Source organism: Zingiber officinale, chromosome 8B (assembly GCF_018446385.1).
Source record: "Zingiber officinale cultivar Zhangliang chromosome 8B, Zo_v1.1, whole genome shotgun sequence".
Taxonomy (NCBI): Eukaryota; Viridiplantae; Streptophyta; class Magnoliopsida; order Zingiberales; family Zingiberaceae; genus Zingiber; species Zingiber officinale.
In genome coordinates this window covers 497891-517786 of record NC_056001.1, presented here as the reverse complement: position 1 = coordinate 517786, position 19896 = coordinate 497891, and the positions used below count along the sequence as shown (strand labels likewise).

Below are 19896 nucleotides of genomic sequence, written 5' to 3'. Positions count from 1 at the left end.
TTAATTCACTGTCAGACTTGACTTTCATCGCTAAGGACGAAGACGATGTGAGTTTGCTTGCATGATCTTTAGTTATGGGCGCCAAATACAATATGTTATCTGGTGCGTTGAAGTGATAACCCTATCGACAGCACCACATACCTTTGGGTGCCACGCGACGTCAGTGACTTCTCCAATCTGTAACTTGGTACAGTCAAGAGGCCAACGCATGTCGTTGGCCCGTGCAATTATTGGCACAAAACACACAAAGGTAGACAAAGACAAATGTTCGATTGCTATCAATTTAAATCTAGGATTTTGTAGGCTTATCTACCAGGAATCATACAGAAACTAAAGTCTCTGCTTTGGAATTTAACCATCATTTCCACTGGGAAAGTACATCACAAACAGGTAGACAAGAAGTCTGAAACAGTTTCTTGACTGGCGGACAAGATTTTACAGTCCCAACAATTAACTATTAACATCCAATCCAGTTGTCAGAAAGAGGTTTCAAATCGTGAGGAAATCTGACAGAGAGGTCTGGATAAATACAAACACCAAACAAAGACTACACTTGATTGCAGTTGGCCTTACATAAAAAAAGTTGTCAAGATGCATGAAATTGAGTGTTCCCAACAAGAATGCATCTAAGATAAACCAATCTTTTGTAGCAATTATTTACATACTGACACTATTTACATTTTTGGCGTGCGTACTCACTAAGAAGGCTTGCAGTAACTTGTGCCGACCAGATGTTCCTAGACTAGCCGAAAGGACACTGCTTTGCGCTACCAGATTTTGCAGTGGTTACCCAATTCAGTGTCATTGCGTGTCTTGCTGAATAAGGGGATGAACTCGTATTACTGGACAGCCCTCTCTGACAAAAAGATGTACTACTCCGTAATGCCATCCGGTGATGTAGTTTGTTCATTCAGATATGTTGAATAGTTGCACGAGCCCTAGCCTGTATTCGAGGCCTCTAATGTGATGGCCTAATAGCATGCACCTAGTACCAGCACAAGGGTTTCAGATTAGATAATCAGAAGCATTTGTTGCAACCGTGAACCAATTTTAGTATGACGTTCATACCAGAAAAGAAGGCGTGCAAGAAAGTCACGAGGGACTATAATCATAGGCTGAAACTTAAGATAGGTGCTATCACATTCGGAAGAGTCATCCTTCCATGTGTTTCCAGCCATCATGTTTTCAGATTGATGAGGTGGACTAGGATGCATATTTGGAGACAGAGTTGCGAGTAGGCCATGTACTACTGAGTGAATGGCATCTTCCACCTCAGAGTAAGTCGGCTCGGAAATTTCAGCAACCTACAGAAAAGACAATTGAAATACACCACATCAATCAAACATGAGGTTAGATAAAAAAGAATAAAGACAGTTTTTAGAGTAAACCATAAGACCTCGAGAACAAAAACCTCAGAAGTTGAGGACCTTAGAGAAAAAAAGGGGGAAAACACACACATCTATAATAATTCTTTACTTAGGTGGATGGAATCTATTCCATATATATTTTTTCTTGACTTTTCCAAAAAAAAAAAAAAAGTTGGAGTCTTTGGAACAGCTATACTTATTACATTAGCTAAAGCTTATTTGTTTGTATTCATTTATATCACAACAAGATGGACTTTACTAGGATGAAAATGGGCCAGCAATTAAATCTTGGATGGAAACTTCTTTTTTTGTTGGATAATCTATTATTGAATTATTCTTTATTTGTTTCACAATAAATATTAATTTTTAGTTTTATAGTCTTGTCATATTTTCCTAGTTTTTGCCAAATCTTCAAATCATATTGAGGACTGATTTGTATTGATGGAAATATTTTCTCCCAAAACAACGAAAAGGTTTAAATTGCATTAATTCGAATGTGAAGATTCTAAATAAATTTCACTTTTTTTAATCTGGGAAATGGTCCAAGAATACACTAAAACTTTGGATTAGCAGCATGAATCACACAACGACTGATATGAAAGTTTACTAGAAATTCACAGGCTGGAAATAGTTGCATGTAGTTTATAACTGACCTTCTCAGGTTGCAATGATCTCAAATAATCCAGCAATTCATTCTTTTCCTCTCCTACAAACTGTTGCATCTTAAGGGCAGAATGTTTCCTTTTCATAGAATGTAACTCCTGGAGATTCATGATATTATGAACAATGGTAAGAGGAAAGCAAAGTTGGACAAATTATTTTTGAAAGATATCTGACATTTGAACTGGAAATAATAATAGTACAAACAATAAAGTGAAAGTAAGAGTAGTATGTCTGTATGAAGATGTATTTCATATGGATGTTAAGAATATTTCTTTGGAAAATGTTAATTTCTAATTAAAACAGGTTACGTATATAAGAGGATCAATGAGAAATAAGAGATGAAAAATGGATCAGCAATTTGATGCTATCTATAATGCAAATAACAAGACAGAAATGCAGGTTAGCATAAGAAATGGTTGATGAGTCAGGAGACATAATTGGCAAAAGATGCTCTTATTTAACTAGAGAAGAATGCTTATGAGCAATCCATCCCAAATATGCCCATACAACATGCTCGGTGACAAATTTGAGATAATTACATTATTAAAACAATATAGAGGTGAACAATAATTATATCACTTTGCTACACACCTTCCATCAATTTGTGCATTAATTTATTAAGTTTGATGCGCTCATATTACTCTGAATGGAATGTAAACGACCTCTAAGTTACAACTTAATAGTTTCTTTAAAATATATATGCTAGAGACTTAGCTCCACAACTTTATATTTAAATAAAATCGATTAATATGCGCAGTTTCCTTTAGAGCAAAAAATAGTCCAAGGCATATATTCCAATAGAGAAGGTAGTTACATACAGCAGGGGCGTTGAGTTCCTCTTAGAGGAATCTGAACAAATAATGGAAATTAAGCCTGAAAGTGGGTTGGAGAAGAAGACAGAGATGCAGTTTATTTTTTTCTACAATACACACTAATTATATGGAGTGTAATGCAAGAAAATGATATTGATGATAGTAATATAAAACAGTAGTAATCCTTCACAAAAACTGCATGTCCCTTTGTTTCAAGTTTCAACGTCAGGTCAGCAAGCCGACCACTTGCACTTCCTCTACAAAGAAAGAGATGCCATTAGTTTCACAACTGAAACTTAAAGAGAAGTTTTCTTGTTGAAGGAAATCTCTTAATTTCAGCAATAGTGCAGACTTAGTTTATGTTCAACTGGCAGTATTATTGCATATAAAATATAGTACCTTTTCCACAGAATTTAACTTGGATTGCAGCTGCTGAATATATTCTATGGCTTGAAGTGTCAGATCACCACAAATTTTAGTGCTAATATCCTCACAAGATCCATCATGTCCAAGCATATTATGATCCTCTAGGAAATCATTGTCCTCTAACGAATTTGACATTATACAAGTCCTTTCAGATAAAATCTCATTATTATCGTTTCCTAGATGATCTATTCCTCCACCATCATCTTCGGGAATATCTAAATTATTTTCAAGAAAAAGCCTATATTCTGCATTGCGTAATGTGTACCTGCAATTATTCTTCCAATTATGTATAGTATGTCGAGATTAAAATTATGTGCAAAATTAGTAAAGGTGAGGCAAACAAATAGAGTTAACAGAAAGAGTTGATAAGTTAACAAATTTATGAAAACTCATTACATTCAAAGTAAATGTATAGAAATAGTATAAAAGGGGGCAAAGTTTCCTGGTGTGAGGTGTATGCGATCGTAAATGATGCTGATCCGGTGGTAAGAATCCGGAACCCCATAACGAGGGGTCAACGCCACGGGGAGGTCAAAGGGCCCAGTGGCCCGCCGGAGAAGGACGAGCCGATCGGCCTTGGAAGAAAGGGACATCTGGTAGTAAAAGGCACCCTGGTAGGGACTAGGGTTCCGACGCTCAAATGAAACAGTACATAATGACCGAGCGGAAGGACGTGCCGCCCGGCCGGCGCACAGAAATTAAGGCCGTCCGGAAGACGTTCTTCGCCCGGCCGTCCGGAAGACGTTCTTCGCCCGGCCGTCCGGACGGACGTCCCGGCCGGGTGGTGGGTAAAAGACGGGAACATCTTCTGACAGCCGTCAAGTCGTATGGCTACGCCATACTCCTAATCTGACAACGGGGTGTCCTGTTGTCCCATCGAAGGCATGCTCGGACTGTAGCAGTATGGTGTCAGGTAAGCTCTCTGACAAGTGCATACCAAGGTATGGGTTGCTGACACGTATGCACCTCGGTGGATGTGCATTAGTTCCTTCCCCGCCTTATATAAAGAGCCTCTTACTTCTCAAAAGGTACACATAATACAAGCTTGGCAGTCACTTTTTCCACCACTTACCTGACTTGAGCGTCGGAGGGTCGCCGCCGGGAATCCCTTCCCGGCTCGACTTTCGTGCAGGATCGCCGGAGCTTCGTTCGACCAGCCGGAGATCCACTCCATCGACTAGGATCGCGCCACGTGCCCAGCGTCCTTTGGTTCGGCGATTCGGACAGGATCAATTTGGCGCCGTCTGTGAGAAACGCTCCTGCATCCGATCGGAAACAATGGACGAGGCTGGACGACAACACGCGGTGACACTTTCGACTGAGGAACTCGACGCTCTGATCGAGATAAGGGCCGCCAAGCTTGTGGAGCAAAAACAGAAAGCCGCATCCGAGCGGCCGGAGCAGCAAGCAACATCAGCATCTGGTGGCCGAGCGGAAGCACCACTTGCCACCGTCGCATTTCATCGGGCTCTGTTCCGCACCCCTGAAGCCGTACCAACTCATAGAGATAGGGGGTCTTCTTCGGATGAAATGCCTAGACGAGATGATAGGAAGGGGAAAGCCCCCCGAGCGGAAGCATCGCCCGAGCGGATCAATCGCCAATTTTCAGAGGCTATTCTACGAGACCCTCTGCCCAAACATTACGTACCTCCGACGATCGGCGAGTATAATGGGACAACCGACCCAGATGATCATCTGGGTAAGTTTGATAACACGGCGACCCTCCATCAATACACAGATGGAGTAAAGTGCCGAGTTTTTCTTACCACTCTCTCGGGATCAGCCCAACGGTGGTTTCGAAGGCTGCCGGACGGATCCATCACAAGCTTCAAGGACTTCCGAACGACCTCCTCCACCACTTCGCCAGCCGTAGACGCTACCAGAAAACAAGCGTTAGCCTGTTCGCCATCAAGCAGGAAGCCCGTGAATCGCTCCGAGCTTACATCCAGCGATTCAACCAAGTGGCGATGGACATTCCAACGGCCACCTCGGAAACTATGATGAATGCCTTCACACAAGGCCTAGTGGATGGAGATTTCTTCCGATCGCTCATCCGAAAGCCGCCCCGAGACTATGATCACATGCTACACCGGGCGAATGAATACATCAATGTGGAAGAAGCGCAAGCAGCTCGGAAAAAAGAAACTCCAGCCGAGCGGCCTCCTCCGTCCGAGCGGAAACAACATGCTGCTCATCAGCCGCCCAGAGGACCAAGGGCTGAAGCAATCCGATCCCCCCACGTTAAGTCCCATGTGCAAGAGGTAGCTGCCGCTCGGCCCAAGATAAAGAAGAGATGGACCCCGATGTTCTGCTCCTTCCACCGGACGGATACCCACAACACAAGGGATTGTCGAAGTCTTCCCTTCGTGGCTCATCCTGTGCCTCGGAACGCCGGACGACGGTCTCCCTCAGTCGATAGGCGACAAAGAGCCAATGAAGCCGATCGGACGCGAGCTGATAGACGACAGCGACAGACTCCCGATCGGCATCATTCTCCAAGGAAGGAGAATCGCCGAGCGTCCATAGAACGGTCCCGACCGTCCGCTCGGGAAGAGGAAAATAGAAGCAATACTTCCCGAGGCGAGATCAACGTTATTGCTGGCGGGCCGACCGGAGGAGACTCCAACCAAGCTAGAAAGATTCATGCAGTCGGCTGTAGCCGAGAACGAGCGGAAGGACCCGAAATTAGTTTCGGGCCCGGGGACTTGGAAGGAGTTGAAGTACCCCACGACGATGCTCTGCTCATCAAAGCGGTAATAGCCAATTATACTATTCACCGCATATTTGTTGACACAGGGAGCTCAGTCAACATCATATTCAAGAGGGCGTTCGATCAGCTGCAAATTGATCGAGCCGAGCTGCTACCTATGACGACTCCGCTCTACGGGTTCACGGGTAACGAAGTTCAGCCGGTCGGCCAGATTCGGCTGGCTACCTCGCTGGGAGAAGAGCCGCTCAGGAGGACAAGAACAATAAACTTCGTGGTGGTTGACTCTCCCTCGTCCTACAACGTCATTTTGGGACGACCGGCGCTCAGCGAATTCCGGGCGGTCGTCTCAACTTTTCATCAGAAGATCAAGTTCCCCGTGGAGGACCAAGTGGGAGAAGTACGAGGAGATCAGCTAGCAGCTCGGCGATGTTACATTGAGATGGTCCGAGCAGAAGCCAATTCCGCTCGGAAAACGCCCCGGATCGAGGTAAACGCCATCACCGAAAAGCCACCCACTTTAATTTATGAAGAAAAAGAGGAAGTGCAAATTCACCCCACCCGATCGGAGGCCACAACCTTTATTGCGTCCGATCTGGAGGAGAAGCAGAAAGAGGAGCTGATCCAATGCCTCAGAAGAAATCATGATGTCTTCGTCTGGTCGACACATGAGCTGCCCGGAATTTCGCCGAGCATCGCGCAGCACGAGTTACATGTCCGACCGGACGCTCGGTCGGTAAAGCAAAGAAAAAGAGATTTCAGCGCCGAGCAGAATGCCATCATCCGGGCGGAGGTGGAAAAGCTTCTGGAAGCCGGTCATATACGCGAGGTGCAGTTCCCGAGCTGGCTGGCAAACGTGGTATAGATTTTCGGGATCTTAACAAAGCCTGCCCGAAAGATTTTTATCCTTTGCCCCGGATAGATCAGCTGGTGGACTCTACGGCTGGCTGCGAATTAATCTGTATGCTCGACGCCTACCAGGACTATCACCAAGTGCCGCTCGCCCGTGAAGATCAAGAAAAAGTCAGCTTCGTGACGGCCGACGGCACTTATTGCTACAATGTGATGCCGTTCAGATTGAAAAATGCGGGAGCCACATATCAGCGCTTAATGAATAAAGTATTCAGAGAGCAGATCGGACGGAACCTAGAAGTTTATGTGGACGACATTCTCATCAAATCCGTCCGAGCGGCAGATCTCTTCAAAGACATGGAGGAAACCTTCCGAACGCTGCGCAAATATGGAGTCAAGCTAAATCCTCAGAAGTGCCTGTTCGGAGCAAAAGGGGGGTGTTTTCTGGGGTACATAGTGACCGAACGGGGAATCGAAACAAATCCCAGCAAGGTGAAAGCTCTACAAGATATACCGCCTCCAAGAAATACAAGGGAGGTGCAGCGTTTGACCGGTCGGATAACCGCTCTGTCTAGGTGATGTGCGTAGATTATATACTATTTTATGCATGTTTTTACGCACATTTACATATTTTGAGCATGCTTGATCTATGCATTTTTATACTTCCAGCTTTCCTTTTAGCATATTTACTCTTTTGGTTCGGAGATCTGCTTTTTGTGCATTTTCTGTACACAGGAGTCGATTTGGTGAAGAATCTACATCTTTGGGCAAGCCTTGGAGGAAACGAAGGGAGAAAGCACCGGCCGTGTACCTCACACAGCCCTGCACTGGTATGGAGCTCGGGCCGTGTGGAGTTTGGCACCAACAGAAGAGGAAGATGACATGGCCGTGTGAACCTCGCACGGCCGTGTCAAGATTTGAAGCCAACCAGAGCAGAAGCCTTACATGGCCGTGTGGATCTACAGGGCCGTGTGAGGCCCGTGTGTACCACACGCCAGTGTAGTATTTCCAGTGAGCAGAACGGCCGTGTGGAGTCACACTGCCGTGGCAGAGGACGTGGCCGTGTGAATCTCACACCGTCGTTGTGGCGCCCGATTCCTCCTCTATTTAAACCCTCCTTGATGGAGGGATCTCTCCCCTTTGGGAGAAGGCAAGATTGGTGGTTTCCTCCCAATCTTGGGAGGATTTCTGGCGATTCAAGGGAGCTCTTGACGATTTCGGCTCCGGAGCGAGGAGGATCCGAAGACGAAGCTTCTCGTAGATAAGTTTTCTTTCCCTTTTCTTGGTTTCTTGGATTGGGGATTTAAGAAATGCTTGTATTCTTTATTTCTTCGGGTTTTCTTCCTCGATTTATGGAGTAGATCTTGTATTCTAGGATGAAGGGAGTATTTGTATGATGGATTGATGTAATCTCTTATGGATTTGCCATTTTCTTGTTTCAATGACATTATCTTGCTTGTATCGATTAGATCTTGAATGATTAATGGTGATTCGTGCTTAATTCTCATTCTTGATTAATTGTTTGGATTTCTTATGGACTTTGTAAAGATAAACTCTCACTCGATCATCCGAGGGATCCACGTGACAGGTGCAAGCCCGTGTAAGGACGTTTGAGAGATAATCTTGAAGAGGAAATAGGAATATTCAAGAGAGTAGGATGGATTTTGTGATTAGTTTCTTGTATCTTGATAGATTAATAAGTCGTGGGCTTCTACGTTGATATCCAAGAAAGGCATAGTAATAGGTGCACTTCTGTGTAAGGACAACATAGGTTCATGTCTAATTAATCCTATTTAGATACATTTCTCAGTCCTTAGCCGGTTGTCTATTGCAAGAGAGAACCGGCAACTTTCTACATGTTTGGCAATTGAGGGATAAGAATTGGTGAACCATTTACATTCGAGAAATCCTACAAAGAAACCAAAACTTCTAGAATCTCCCTTTATCATAACCCAAAACACTAAATTCTTGTTTGTTGATCTTTAAGATTAGATTTGTTTACCTTTACTTTGCTTTTGAAACGATTGGATAGTTGTTTAGCTAATTCGCATTGAGACATTTCTAGTGCTTATTCCAGTCCCTGTGGATACGATAATCTTTTATATTACTTGCGACATTTCCGTACACTTGCGGAGAGCGAACAAGTTTTTGGCGCCGTTGCCGGGGACTGCGCTATAACATTAGGAATTATCAATTGAGTTAGACTAAACATAACATTTGTTTTCCTTTCATATTGCATAGTTGTAACTAATCATTAGATTTCTATTTTTACTTTCTTGTATAACTTTCACCTCTTGTTAATTCTTTTTGTACAAATTCAATTCTGCATTTTTTATTCTTCTATTTTTCTTTTTCTGTCGAATTGCTATCTGCTATCTTGTTCTTGTGTATGCGAAGATCTAACTTTGCAGGGGAATTCTTTCCTTTTGACCCTGAGATTGATAGAACTTTCCATAAAAGAAGAATTCTGCAAAGGCAAATTGAAGAACAGGAACATTTGAACATGGCAAATAGACCACTTAAGGATTATGCAGCACCCTATGCAAGAGGTTTTCGATCTAGTATTTCAAGACCTTCAGTGGAAGCTAATAACTTTGAGATCAAACCCGCAATCATATCTATGGTGCAGCAGAACCAATTTGGTGGAGGACCTCATGAAAACCCTAATCAACACTTAGAGGTCTTTTATGAAATATGTGGTACCATGAAAATGAATGGAGTTCCTTCAGATGCAGTTAGATTATTGTTATTTGGGTTTTCTCTAAGAGATAGGGCAAAGCAATGGCTGAATTCTTTGGCCCCTAATAGCATCACCACTTGGGAGCAGTGTGAGCAACAGTTTCTTGATAAGTTCTATCCACCAAACAAAACAGCTCATATGAGGAATTTAATTGCAAGCTTCAAGCAAACAGACTCAGAATCTCTTTTTGAAGCATGGGATAGATATAATAGTATGCTCAGACAATGCCCACATCATGGGTTGGAAAAATGGTTAGTGTTGCATACTTTTTATAATGGTATCAATTATCATACCAAAGTGTCCCTTGATTCAGCTGCTGGAGGGGCACTTATGAACAAAAGCTTAGATGAAGCCGAAGAAATCATTGAAAGTGTAGCACAAAATCATCATCAATGGGCAAATGAAAGAAGTGGTGGCTATTCTTCTGTAAACCCAACAATTAAAGCATCAGGGAAGTTTGATGTAGATGCAGTCACTCTTTTATCTGCAAAATTGGACGCTCTTACAAGGAAATTTGAGAATATGGGGGCTAGTGCTAATGTGGTCAATGCTATTAGTACATCTTGTGAAGTATGTGGGAGTTCAGAGCATTCAAATGACTCATGTCCATTGGGAGCTATCACTGCACAAATCAATCAACTTGAACAATGCGATGCAATCATGAGTTACAATCAAAGGCAGAACAACCCATACTCAAATACTTATAACCCTGGATGGAAGAGTCATCCAAATTTTTCCTACAGAAATAATCAAGATCAAGGACCATTTATGGGGGCAAGACCAAATTTCCAAGCTGGGCAACAAAATTTTCAACATCTATCTTCTCAAGGCTTACCAAAGTCAAATGTTGAAAAGATGCTTGAAGAAATTATCTCAAGTCAGAATGAAATGAAGCAAGATTTAGCAAAGATCATTCAGAGGATGGATAATTCTGAAAAGCATCAAAAGATCCAGGATAGTCAAATTGCCCAACTAGCTTCCTCTTCATCCAGAGTGCCAGGACAACTTCCAGGAAAACCTGATGTGAATCCTATGGAGCATTGCAATAGAATTGAGCTTAGGAGCGGACGGACCTTGGGAGACTCCCAAGCTCCAAAAGGGATACAAAAAGAAGAAGAGCTCTCTCCTCCTATACCAAATCAGATTCAAGCTAATGAGGAGAGTACCATTGAGGTTGAAGAAACTCTTCCACTGAACCATCAGAGCAAAGCTGTCCCTTTTCCTCAAAGACTTACAATGCTCAAGAAAGATGAAGAATTTGGCAAGTTTCTAGAAAAAGTTAAGGAAATTTGTGTAGAGGTACCTCTTATCGATGCTATTCTACAAATGCCTAGATTTGCCAAATTCCTGAAGGATCTCATGTCAAACAAGAGAAGAAGAGGAGAGGTCGAGACCATTGCGCTTAGTGAGGAATGTAGTGCTATTTTTGAGAAGAACACTTCTCCAAAACTGAAGGACCCAGGGAGCTTTTATATCCCTTGCAACATAGGAAAAGAATTTTTTGAAAAAGCTTTCTGTGATTTGGGGGCGAGTGTTAGCCTCATTCCTTATTCAATTTGTAATAAATTAGGTCTCAAAAACATTAAACTTACTACTATGGCACTTCAACTTGCCGATCATTCCTGCAGGTACCCTTTGGGTATTATAGAAGATGTGCCAGTAGAGGTGGATGGGAATGTTATTCCCACAGATTTTGTCGTGTTGGACATGGAAGAGGACCCTAGGATTCCTATCATATTAGGAAGACCTTTCCTTGCTACAGCTGGAGCTATAATTGATGTCAAAAATCATAAGCTTTCTTTGGTAATTGGTAAGGAAAAGTTGGAATATGATTTATCTAATATCTCTAACCATGTCTCGTCTCTTTTAAATGCTTGTAGCAGGACAAACATTTATAAACTTGAGGAATGGAATTTCCATCCTCATGGAAGGCCACCAAATGAAGGAGACAATGTGGTGGAAGATGTTGGGAGAAGATCTCCTAACAAAAACGAAAAGTATATCTGTCCTCCAAGGGCGAGGAAAAGAAGCGAATGATAAAGTTTGGTCGAGCTAAAGACCTTAAACAAGCGCTTCTTGGGAGGCAACCCAAGGGTTCTTTTAGTTAGTTTTGATCTGCATCTAAATTTCTTTTAGCTTGATGCATTCTTTTGATTTTGTTTTCAAGTTAGGTGCAAAACGGAGCTCGGTCGTGTGCTATACACGGCCAGGCAAAAGTTGCAGAGAAGGGAAGTGCTTAGGCCGTGTCATCCAGACACGGCCGTGTAGCATCTTCTGAGGAGAAAAGGATCTAGGCCGTGTCTCAAACACGACCGTGTAAAGAATCCCGAGAGGAAGGATGGAGAGGCCGTGTCCCAGACACGGCCGTGCGAGGAATCCAGAGAAGGAAGAGGGGGAGGCCGTGTGGATCTACACGGCCCGTGTAAGGAATCCCGAGAGGAAAGATGGGGAGGCCGTGTAGATCTACACGGCCCGTGTAGGAGAACTATTAAAGTCTTCTTCCTACCTCACACGGCCAGATCTTGGCCGTGTTCCGCACACCCCCAACTCTCCAAAACATATCTTTCTCTCCCAATTTCTTAAAAACTCCTCTCTAATCTCTCAAGATCTCTTAGATCCGATTCTCCTCCTCTCTAAGACTTTGACTTTTTGTTCTCTTAACCTAAGATCTTTTGTTCTTTGAAGTTTTGTTCTTTGAGTTCCACAACTCTAGATAATTCTTCCCCTATCTAAACTCATCAAGATGTCCAATATTTTGAAGAGACTTCGCAAAGGAGGTGGTGGATCTAGTGGAGACAAAGAGAAGGAGCCATCAAGGGACAAAGGAAAACAACCAGTGAAGGGCAAAGGCAAAAGGACTTCACGCAACGAAGGTAACGACAATGAATTCAATATTATGTTTAGAAATGATGATCAAGTAACTAGATTTGCAATTCTTGTCAATAGAAAGATAGTGTGTACTAGATATATGGACCCAACTGTTCTTGATATGCTTGGAATTAGGGAGGATGTAGATTTGATGATTGGGTTTTTTGATTGGAGTGATATTATGTACACACATTTGCCTACATATCCTCGTCTTGTTTTGGAATTTTTAAGTTCATTGGATGCCCATTTTACTAATGAAGATGATTATTCTGGAAAAATCTCTTTTAGATTAATGAATCAAGAATTTCTATGGGCATTTAGTGACTTTAACTCTTGTTTTGGAATAACCACCGGTAGCCCTCGTAGGTTTGATCCAAGGTTTAATTGGAATCATTTTTGGAATACAATAACTGGGTTAGATCAACCTTATGAGCCTTCAAGAGCTAAGGCCTCCCATATGCAAAACCCCATCTTTAGGTATCTACATAGAGTCATGAGTAAAACTATTTTTGGTAGGGGAGAGAGTGATGGGGTGGTTAAAAAAATAGAGCTTTATGCTTTATGGGCTATGCTTTATAAGGTTGAATTTGACTCTGGTTTTCATTTTGTTCAAACCTTATTGAGATCGGCTAGGGCATCATCGGGATCGATTGTTTTTGGTGGTTTGATTACCCGAATAGCTTATAATTTAAATCTTGATGTTGATGGGTTGGAAATAATTCATGGTAATGACATGATTGATACATGTCTTGCTATGAAAATGATCGTTCGGGATGGGAATGGTTTCGCGTTTCCTAGGAGGAGTGGTTCTCCTTTACCCCTTCCTTTTCCTGAACGAACTACTATTCGTAACCCGGCTAATTGGGTAATTTCTGAGTTAGATTTTGAGGATAACCCTTCTATACCTGGAGACACTGAGCCACATCACGAACCCTCGTCATCTGGACATACGCAGCCTTCTAGTTTTATGGAGCCTGCTAGGCATTCTTTTGCATATGGCACGGGATCTTCTAGGTTTGATTTTTCAGATTTTCGTACGTCTCTAGAATCACTTCATGAGAAGCAAGATTCCCAACGAAAAATGTTGGAGGGGCGCTTCTCTTTATCTGATGATCAGTTTAGGGAGGTACAAAATCATTTTCAGTTTACGAGGAATTTTCAAGGTCAAGTGGCTGAGTTTGTGCAGGATTATGATACTGATCAGGCTAGGATGAGAGATTTTATGCAGAGTATGACGCTTACTAGCCAACAAGTAGATGCTTTATATGAGTATCATAGATCCTTGGGTGAGATTCCAGGTTTTCCTAGTTTTCCTATTGGCCAACCACGTCGTAGACCTCCTTTCCCTCGTCCACCTCCACCTCCTCCACCATACTGATTTCATCGGGACGATGAAAAGTTTAAGTCTGGGGGGTGTCATGTATTGTTTAGTTTGGTTTCAGTTTTTAGTTTTTGTTAGTTTTTCATGTTGGTTCTTATTTCCATTGCTTGTTGCTTTATTTTGCTTGTTTTTGAAATAATCATGGCAAAAAAAAAAATTTTGAGAACATCAAATCTTCACTTATATGCTTTCTTGGATTCAAGTGAAATGTTAGCACGATTATTGTCTTGATCCATGATGTTCGAATGATGCTAGTAGTAAACTTTGTGTAGTTCTTTTTTCTATCTTGGGAAGCATTAATAAGCTAAGAATCTTATGGTGATGAGTTTTAGTTTTGGTTCAACCTTAAGGATTCTATCTTCACTACACTTGTGCTTGATGCTTGAATAGTTGATGTCATTGAAATAGTCATGATTCATCTTGTTTGCTTAGTACTTGGTTTCCATGGTGATTTCTCAACTTTCATTTTGGTTACTGGATGAGGCTCAAATCATTAAAGCTCATTTGGAAAAATCAAAATATCCCAACATGTGTGCTAAAAGTACATTTGTGAATAAGTTTTGCACAATGCAAACACAAAAAAAAAAAAGAAAAAAAAAGGGGATATAAAAAAATAGTTGTCATGAGTGGAATCTAGCAAGTCACCCCTTTGAGACCGAGTTAGGTTACTGGGGAAATGACTGCTTAGCTTCTCTTGAGATTGAGCACACCTTTGAGATCTTGGGTTAGTTGAGAAATATGAACCAAGTGAATGGTGAGTAAGTGCCTATCACTGGTTACTTGTCTTTCACTGGAAATATTAGGAATTCAAATTTGATGACGACTTGACTAGGACATGGATTGAAACTTGAAGGGTGTTGAGTTACTTTTACACTGTGCACAAGATTCTTATGCTTGAACCATACTTTACTTGTTTCCATGATCATGCTTGTTAATGAAACTTTTTGATAGAGTTAGGAAAGTGCACTGGGTTTTATGAATGTGTTGTAGAACATATGAATTTAGATTCACATTTTGCTTGAGGACAAGCAAAGGTTTAAGTCCGGGGGTGTGATGTCGTAGATTATATACTCTTTTACGCATATTTTTACGCACATTTACATATTTTGAGCATGCTTGATCTATCATTTTATACTTCCAACTTTCCTTTTAGCATATTTACTCTTTTGGTTCGAGATCCGCTTTTTCATTTACTGTACGCGAGTCGATTTGGTGAAGAATCTACATCTTGGGCAAGCCTTGGAGGAAACGAAGGAGAACCAGGCCGTGTACCTCACACGGCCCTGCACTGGTATGGAGCTCGGGGCGTGTGGAGTTTGGCACCAGAAAAGGAAGATGACATGGCCGTGTGAACCTCGCACGGCCGTGTCAAGATTAAGTCACCAGAGCAGAAGCCTTACATGGCCGTGTGGATCTACACGGCCGTGTGAGGCTTCCAGAGACCAAGCAGGCTGTGGCCGTGTAGTATTTCCAGTGGCTAAGCAGGTTGTGGCCGTGTGAGTCACACGACTGTGCAGTTTTGGCAGAGAAGGAACTGGACATGGCCGTGTGAATCTCACACGGCCGTGTCACGGGGCCGTGTGGCGCCCGATTCCCTCCTCTATTTAAACCCTCCTTCATGAATTGAAAGGGGATCTCTCCCCCTTTGGGAGAAGGCAAGATTTGGTGGTTTCCTCCCAATCTTGGGAGGATTTCTGGGCGATTCAAGGGGAGATCTTGACGATTTCGGCTCCAGAGCGAGGATTGGATCCGAAGACGAAGCTTCTCGTAGATAAGTTTTCTCTTTCCCCCTTTTCTTGGTTTCTTGGATTGGGGATTTAAGAAATGCTTGTATTCTTTATTTCTTCGGGTTTTCTTCCTCGATTCATGGAGTAGATCTTGTATTCTAGGATGAAGGGAGTATTTGTATGATGGATTGATGTAATCTCTTATGGATTTGCCATTTTCTTGTTTCAATGACATTATCTTGCTTGTATCGATTAGATCTTGAATGATTAATGGTGATTCGTGCTTAATTCTCATTCTTGATTAATTGTTTGGATTTCTTATGGACTTTGTAAAGATAAACTCTCACTCGATCATCCGAGGGATCCACGTGATAGGTGCAAGCCCGTGTAAGGACGTTTGAGAGACAATCTTGAAGAGGAAATAGGAATATTCAAGAGAGTAGGATGGATTTTGTGATTAGTTTCTTGTATCTTGATAGATTAATAAGTCGTGGGCTTCTACGTTGATATCCGAGGAAGGCATAGTAATAGGTGCACTTCTGTGTAAGGACAACATAGGTTCATGTCTAATTAATCCTATTTAGATACATTTCTCAGTCCTTAGCCGGTTGTCTATTGCAAGAGAGAACCGGCAACTTTCTACATGTTTGGCAATTGAGGGATAAGAATTGGTGAACCATTTACATTCGAGAAATCCTACAAAGAAACCGAAACTCCTAGAATCTCCCTTTATCATAACCCAAAACACTAAATTCTTGTTTGTTGATCTTTAAGATTAGATTTGTTTACCTTTACTTTGCTTTTGAAACGATTGGATAGTTGTTTAGCTAATTCGCATTGAGACATTTCTAGTGCTTATTCCAGTCCCTGTGGATACGATAATCTTTTATATTACTTGCGACATTTCCGTACACTTGCGGAGAGTGTATCATTATAATACCATTAATATCATATGTATACTATCTCCTTTTAGAATTTTAGACAGTGTATCAAATTACATTTTCACTTGTTGAACAAAATCTAATCTTCACTTTAAAATTTGGTCAAATTACTAAGGATTGATTTGGACGATACCTGACATGATTACTCTAAGTGTCTGATTCCTTAATAGATAAGTTGAAAAATGGATTTGAAAGATGAGGTTAATCAACAAGCGGATCATCTTTCACCTGTTTCCTTTTTCCAATTTTAGCACTTGCTAGATACAATAAAGCCATCAGTTCTCTCTATATTCAAGGAGGCACTCAAAGGATAATTTCCTTTCTATTTCTTCCCTTCACTTTTTTGTCTTTCTTACACATTCATCTTTTTAATTTACCATCTCTTCAAGGCTGCAACATTAGTTTGGTACTTTTTAACTAAATGAGTACATCATTTTCTACCATTAATAGCTGATATACGAGGACAATGAAAATAATTTTTACAAATGATAAAGAATATTTGACAAAGTGAAAGTTAACCCTTCGCTTACCCTGTTTTCATGGAAGAAACTAATAACTTGAAAAGTGATGCCCAAAGAACTTCAACTACCACAGTAAATTGATTGGATGGAAGAAGACCCAACATGCTTGAAATAGTCCTTTTCATTGCATCCACTGTGTTAGGTGGTGCATCTTTTTGGATGTGGCCCACATCCATAGGTTCAATCTCTTCTATCAAACTTAATAGTGGTGACTTCTGAAAAGTGAAGGGAAAAAAATGGATCAGAAGATATCGTAGAAGTTAAATATGGATGAAAGATCTTTGAGATATGTAAGCAAGATCCTAAGAGAACGGTATGTCTTATTACTCATCTGATCTTGTTAATGTCTCAATCTAATCATATTCATGTATCTTTCACACACTATTTTCCATATGCATATTCTAGTACCTCAACTCGTTTCATTGATCAAATTGTCTAGGATTTTATCACAAAATAGAACCCAACCAAAAATATGGTTTATTAAATATGTATAGTTTGAAAATCATACTCATTAAATGAGAAAACTATGAAGTCGAAGAGGATAATGAATTCCATGGTATTATTTTCTGAATGACTTGAAGGACAACCTATCCCACAAGGAAGCTAGTAAATGTTCTCCTTATGTTGTAGAACAGATTACAATGCTTCTTACAATAATGATGGATAACACTTTAGTTAACAATCTATGTTACTACAAACATCAAACAGATTTGTTTGGCAGAACAACATGAGCTGGCTCAAGAAATCAAAGCGGGTTTCGTTAACACTATAGAACTTGAAAAAAAAACACGAAAAAAAAACTGAGTTTATTATATTGTCATTATCACATAGTAATAAAAACCATTAATAAATCAAAGAATGTTACAAGTAATTCTAAGATGTGAGAACTAGTCTGAAACAATTAAGCTGAGAAGCTTATTACGACAGGGCAGAAATTGTCAGAGAGAAATATCAAGAAACTCCTGGATTGAACCTTAGAGGCAATTTAGAATAGTGGTAATATTCTGGCAAAAAAAGTGATTGTTGACAAGATTTAAAAGAGAAAAAAGCCACCACATATATTTCCTCTCGGAAGAAGTTAAAAAATTCATACTGCAGAGCAGCAAGAGAGGGAAAAAAAATAAAAAAACATTTGAATTTGTCATCAACCACATTTGTTAGGTTGAAATACAATAAATACCCAATAAGTAATCCTGAAAATTTACAAAAAAAAACATAGTAAGAATGTTGATATTCAAGAAGCAAATCCAGTGAATAAAAAAGCAGATTGGTTCGTTTCCAAATACTAAACCTTTGGAACAAATAGTCACTCAGCAGAGAATTGTCATCCTTTGTTGAATTTTATCTCATTCCACTGGTCATACTGAGTAATTTATGCTACCCAATTGTAAATTTAGAAACTTTCGTAAGCCTCAGTTCTTTTTAACCCAGGTTTTTAGACGAGCAGTTTGTCTACAATACACGCCCACTTCATTCAATTTACGAATTCGAATTCAATACACTGTTTGACAACCAATCCGTTGATAATCCTAACCAATCTGACAATCTTTTCCAGAAATTGGTCCTGAATACAATTCCTCCTATGAATCCGATCTAGGACGACAAAATAAACCAACATAATATGCCACGATACCATAGATTGATCTTTCTTTTTTCCGTCAACAGGACATACGGTGATGAAGCAATACTAACCTTGGACGAGTGGCTCTTGGATCTGACCTTGGCGTCGAATTCGTTGAATGGGACTGCGGCGCAGGCGAGGACAGCGTGCAGCCGGGGCTTCGATGGCCCAAACGGTGAGAATAGATGGGCAACGTGAAGACCAGACAGTGAGGCCATCGACGGCAGCAGTGGGCGCTGCCGTGCGAGGAAAGAGGCCCGGGAGAGCAACGCGACGACCGTCGGCATCCGCTCCACCGTCCCTGGTTCCTGTTCCTCTCTCTCGTCTCCCCCTTGGTGTTGGATTACGGCGTGACTCGGGAGCCGCGACTAATAATCAGGCGAGTCCAACTTGGACGGCTCAGAGTCCACGCGTCGGAACTCCAAGGACTCCGTCGCTCACGTGGAGGACTGGCCGATTCGTGGCGGACAGCATCAGTCAACTGATCCTAATCTACTCATTTTGATTTTAAAAATAATAATTTAATATTTTTCTTATTTTTTTTATAATTGACATCAGTACCAGCACCAATAACCCTAAAATCTCATATAAATTTTTCACTTAGATAAATTAAAAATTACTCATAGTAAATAGCTCATTAGTCTAACGTTATTAATTCAATTGTCCATTAAAAAAATTATCTATTAATTTATTAAAATTAAAACTCAATATTTATATATTTGAAAATTGAAAAGATGTCCTGATCATTTATCTTACTTTTATCCTACTCTTTGTAAAAACATCGATGATCCAAGAAGTAAGTAAATACTAACACTACAACAGGCCCTTAACCTAGTCAATAAGTAGTCCTGGTGGTATTTTTCAAGACTTAATCAATACAGGGATTATGACATCTTAATAAGGGGAAGCCCTAAGATTTTCTTCTTATGACCCTTTAACAATCTATTAGTAATCTCTTAAGGGAGGGATACTCTAGGGGCTTCTCTCTATAAATATAGGGGAAAGAAGAGCTAGGTATGAGAAAATTTTCTAATTATGTTTTTCTCTATTCTTTTATCTTATGTCAGTTATTATCAAAAATCTCAATGCTAACTTAGGCATCGAAGTAGTTTAACCAGACCCAATGAACCCTTTTGATATTTGCTACTCTCTGTAAGAAATCATAGCTCCACGGGAAGAAATCTAGGAGAAGACATCAACGTTATTGTTCTTTAGTCCGAGATGAATTTCTGTCACTGCATCATAGTCATGAGATTTTCAAACCAGAATA

General features: G+C 41.0%; 1 protein-coding gene and 1 non-coding gene across 2 annotated transcripts; both read right to left on the bottom strand.

Moving 5' to 3' along the window:
- Nucleotides 1-497: 497 nt before the first annotated feature.
- On the bottom strand, nucleotides 498-19113 carry LOC122015255. Its single transcript, XM_042572041.1, has 6 exons — nucleotides 18698-19113; nucleotides 17015-17220; nucleotides 3242-3533; nucleotides 2021-2128; nucleotides 1069-1304; nucleotides 498-985 (listed from the first exon to the last, which is right to left on the bottom strand). Exons 1-6 carry the CDS (start codon nucleotides 18911-18913, stop codon nucleotides 907-909), a joined length of 1137 nt encoding a protein of 378 aa, XP_042427975.1. The 5' UTR covers nucleotides 18914-19113; the 3' UTR covers nucleotides 498-906.
- Nucleotides 9704-9809, bottom strand: LOC122018290. The gene has a single exon (XR_006121709.1). It is a non-coding gene; the product is annotated as a small nucleolar RNA R71 (small nucleolar RNA).
- Nucleotides 19114-19896: the final 783 nt, after the last annotated feature.